We start from the raw sequence: 4126 nt of genomic DNA, 5'->3' as shown, positions 1-4126 counted from the left end.
CTCCTGGCTGTCACACTTATCTGTAATGAATTTGTGCTCCGCTGTATTATTTTTAATACAATAGGAGCGGTGCCGCCCGCCCACCGCCCGGCTGCCGGGAGCGCTGACGTCAGCGCCCGGAGCAGGGCTGCCGCAGGACGGACGGACAGGCCAAGTGCAGGCCTGTCCCGCTGCCCACGTGCCTGCCCCACTGGGTCCCAGTGGGCAGAGCGGGACTGGGCGCGAGGGCAGGAGGCATTTTTTCCGTGGAGGTAGAAAAAGGAGTTGTTGGTCGATGCTGCGGCAGAAGAGGCTGCGGGCTTGGGGCTGGTGAAGATGGGGTGTTCCAGGAGGGTGTTCTGGGGAGTGGTGAGAACGGGTGAACAAGAGGGCCATGTCCTCGATGTGTTGTCCCTGTGCCGAGACCCGTCTGTGGCAGTGGCCGTGCGTTGGGGCAGGAGCCAGCAGCAGGCATGCACACGCGGGTCTGTCAGTGCTGTGTCCCTGTGGAGGTGCTGGGCTGGCACTTGCCTGCTGGCTTTGGCCCCCCTCCGGCTGCAGGATCGCTCCCCGCTGCTGCCCCACATCCTGCATCGCCCCCATCCTCCCTGCGGCAGCCCCGGCGGTGCCCAGCAGCACCGGCAGCATCACCGCAGCCCGCACCACTGGGCTTGTGGGGGCAGCTGCCCACAGCCTCCCACATGCAGAGGTTGGGGGGTCCCTGAAACGACCCCTCTCCGGTACTTTTCTGGGCTGTAGCTGCGAGATTCCCCGCAGGGCTGCTCCTCCAGACCCCCACCATTAAACACCAGCTATCCCCACAGCCTGGCGCAGAGCACCGCTAATCTGATTTACAAAGGGCTCCTCTTGTTTCTAATAACCCAGGGCTGGATTAATTAGGAGGTGCCAGCTGCTCCTCCGCAGGGCTGTAGGGCTGGTGGTGGGGCACGCGCCCATCCCTCTGCGCACACTGGGGCGAGGATGGGAGATGCGGGGGAGCCCTGTCCCGCAGCCGGTGGGTGGCAGGAGAGGCTGCAGGAGCCCGTCGCAGGCGCAGGGGGGCTGGGCAGGATGGTGCCCCCCGTTTCCATCCCAGAGACACCCCCACCGGCCAGCTGAAGGGGTCTTGATGCTCTGTGGGCATCATGGCCTCGACGCCATGGTGCAGCCCCTCCTGTGCACCCCCACCCACCGTGGGACCCCCCCCAGCGGAGACAGCACCGAAAATCCAACGCGGGGGCTCCCGAGCAGCAGCTGCTGGCGCCGGGATCAGGGTGATTTGCCAGGGACTTTAATTAAACTCCCGCAGCCGCCCTGCACCGCTGCGGGGGGACACGGGGGGATGCGGGGGGTTGCGGGGTGAGGGAGCGGGGGGAGCAGGATGGGGGGGTCAACTCCCCGCTTGCTCCAGCTGATTAATGCCTCGTTTCGCCCATTAATTGCCGCGGAGGTGAATCACTAACCCCGCGCAGGACGCGCTCCCCCCATCGCTCGGCTGCGGGAGCGCCGGGGGGTCCGGTGCGGGGGTCCCCCCGCCCCGGGCCACCGGGACGTTTCCCCGGGGGTCGTGCGGTGTTTCCCGTCGGGGGGGTCCCGCATTTCCCTCCCACTCCGGGGTGGGGGGCCGGGCTGCGCGGGGCGGGGGGTGTCGCCCCGGGCGGGCCCACGCGTGCCGCCGGGGGCGGGCGGGGGCCGGGCCGCGGCGGGGCGGGGCGGGAGGGAGGAGCGGCGGCAGCGGAGAGCGGCGGCGGAGCCGGTGAGTGCCGCGCCGGTGCCGGAGGGACAGCGCCGCAGCTGCGGCACCGGGCGGCCCCGGGCGGCGGGCGGGGCCCCGCGCCGCATCCAGCGGGGGGGGGGGGGGGGGGGGGGGGGAAGGCGCGCGCGGGTCCCCGCGGCACTGCGTCCCCTGCGCGACCCCTCTGCTCCGTGGCTCCCGCCCTCCCCGTGTCCCTGCGCACCCCCCTCCCCCCGCGTCCCCGGTGTCCCCTGCGCCCCCGCAGCGTGTCCCCCGTCCCGAGTGTCCCCTCCGCGTCTACCGTGTGCCCGCGCCCCCCCCGCCCCCCCCCCCGCGGTGCCGTCCCGGTGTCCCCCGCATGCCAGGTGTCCCCTACGGCCCGTGTCCCCGCTGTCCCCCGCCTTCCCGGCGGCCCGCCGTGTTCCTTGCGCCGCTGCAGTCCGGGCGGCCCCGGTGTCCTGGCGCCTGCCGGTGTCCCCCACTCCCCCCGCTTGCTGTGTCCCCTCGCGTCGCCCGTGTCCCCCACGTACCCCGGTGTCGCTGCTCCCCCCCCCCGGTGCCCCCCGTGTCCCAACGGCCCCCGCTCTTCTCTGCACTCTCCCTACGGCCCCGGTGTCCCGGCGCCCCCCGAGCCCCCCCCCTGCGGCGCCGGGTGCAGCACAGCACCGCCTGGAGGAGCCCCCCGGGGCTGGGAGCAACAAACTTCCCCGGGTCCCGGTTAATGGAGCCCCACCGCAGCCCAGCGGGTCCCGGGGTGGGGGTACCCGCACGGCTGTAGCCCCCACACATGCACACACACTGCAGACTGTACACCCAGGCTGTGAGCACAGCCTGCAGCCCCCCCACATACAGGCAGGGCACGCGGGGGGCACACACACATGCACACCCCACACACACAGAGCATGCAAACAGCCTGCAACACCCCCACACGTACACACACGCCGCACAGTCTGCAAATTGCTGTGCAGACCCCCCCAGTACAGCCTGCAAACCCATGGCCCTGCACACACAGCCCCTCACACACACGAACACAGCCTGCAAACACCGCTACAGTGTGCACAGACACGCAGAACAAGCACACGCAGCGCACACAAACACAGCCCCCAAACCTCTGCGGCGCACACCCCCAACCCCACCCCCGCACACACATCCACAGAGCTTGCAAACCCCCAGACTCACTCAGGCATGCACTCAAAGCTTGCAAACAGGCTGCAAACCCGCACACCCTGTGGGCACACGCAGCTTGCAGCCCCACAGCCTTACACACATGCGCACCCCCCATGCAAACACAGCCTGCAGCCACCTGCAAACACACCTCTTGACCAAATACAGGCTGCACATACAGCTCACACACACACACAGCACACGCAAACATGGCACGCACACACTCGCTCTGTCCTGCACATGCAGCACCCCTGCACGCTGTCACCTGGCACCCTGCAGCGATCACACACACAGTCACAGGCTGCTGCCTGCAACCCCTGCAGCCCCCAAACACTGTCACAACCTGCCAACAGCCTCTTCTCCATCCCTCTGCAGAGCACAAGCCTTGCGATACACACACACACACACACAGAGCACATCCCATGTCCAGCTGCACCACGCTGGCATTCCCCCAAAAACAGGGGCACACAGTGGGTGGTGGGTCCCCATCCCACCAGCCCCCAGGCAGCACCCCAGGGCTCCCATGCTCCTGCTGCCCCACCGAGGGCAGTGCTGGGGTGGAAAGTCCCTCTGAGGTCCCTGCCTTTGTCCCTCCACAGGTTCCCAAGGCCAACAGGGATGTGGGGAGGGGGCTGAGGGGAGCAGGCGCTGCCATATCTGCCCACTCTCTGCCCACAGACCCCAAAAACTCCCTCTGCCCATGCTGGCAGGCATTTGGGGCTGGAGACACAGAGGGTGCAAACTGCAGCCCCAGGGACCTGTCCCATCCCTCATGCCTCGGCGGTGGGGACCCAACTGTGTCCCTCTCTGCCCATGCAGGTGGCCCTGGTTAGAGAGCCCGGACGGCAGTGGATGAGTGCTGGGTGCTGGCCTAGCCACACGCACACACCGGCACCATGGACTTCGTCATGAAGCAAGCACTGGGTGGTGAGTGGGTGCTGTCTCCCCTCAGGGTTCTCGCTCTGGGAGCGATGCTGGCCCGGCCCCCTGAGTTGCTCGGTGGGAAGGACATGGTGGGGGGACGGAGCCACAGGGAGAGCCAGTGGCAGTGGGGAGCTGCTGCAGCTGCTGGAGCCCCCCAGGGCTCCAGTTCCCAGTGCCAGCAGCGCCTAGCTGGGGAATCCCGGCTCTCCCGCCGCTAAGTGGGATTCCCTGGCGGGTCCCCTGGGTGCCAGCGCTGAAGGAGCTGCTGGCATCTCCCCTGGCTGACACTGAACTAGGGCAGCACAGCCAGCCCGCAGCACTCCC

At 68.5% G+C, this 4126-nt stretch overlaps 1 protein-coding gene across 1 annotated transcript in view; it reads left to right on the top strand.

Moving 5' to 3' along the window:
- Positions 1-3774: 3774 nt before the first annotated feature.
- Positions 3775-4126, top strand: part of CPLX2 (complexin 2) — a gene marked incomplete at both ends in the record, with an annotated part of 1235 nt that continues 883 nt past the window's right edge. The window contains one exon of the mRNA XM_082006337.1: positions 3775-3805. Coding sequence (XP_081862463.1) covers positions 3775-3805 — 31 coding nt within the window. The remainder of the gene's footprint in view (positions 3806-4126) is intronic.

This window comes from Phaethon aethereus (assembly GCF_964289735.1).
Source record: "Phaethon aethereus genome assembly, chromosome: 14".
Classification (NCBI taxonomy): Eukaryota; Metazoa; Chordata; class Aves; order Phaethontiformes; family Phaethontidae; genus Phaethon; species Phaethon aethereus.
This window is presented reverse-complemented; position numbering and strand designations above follow the sequence as displayed.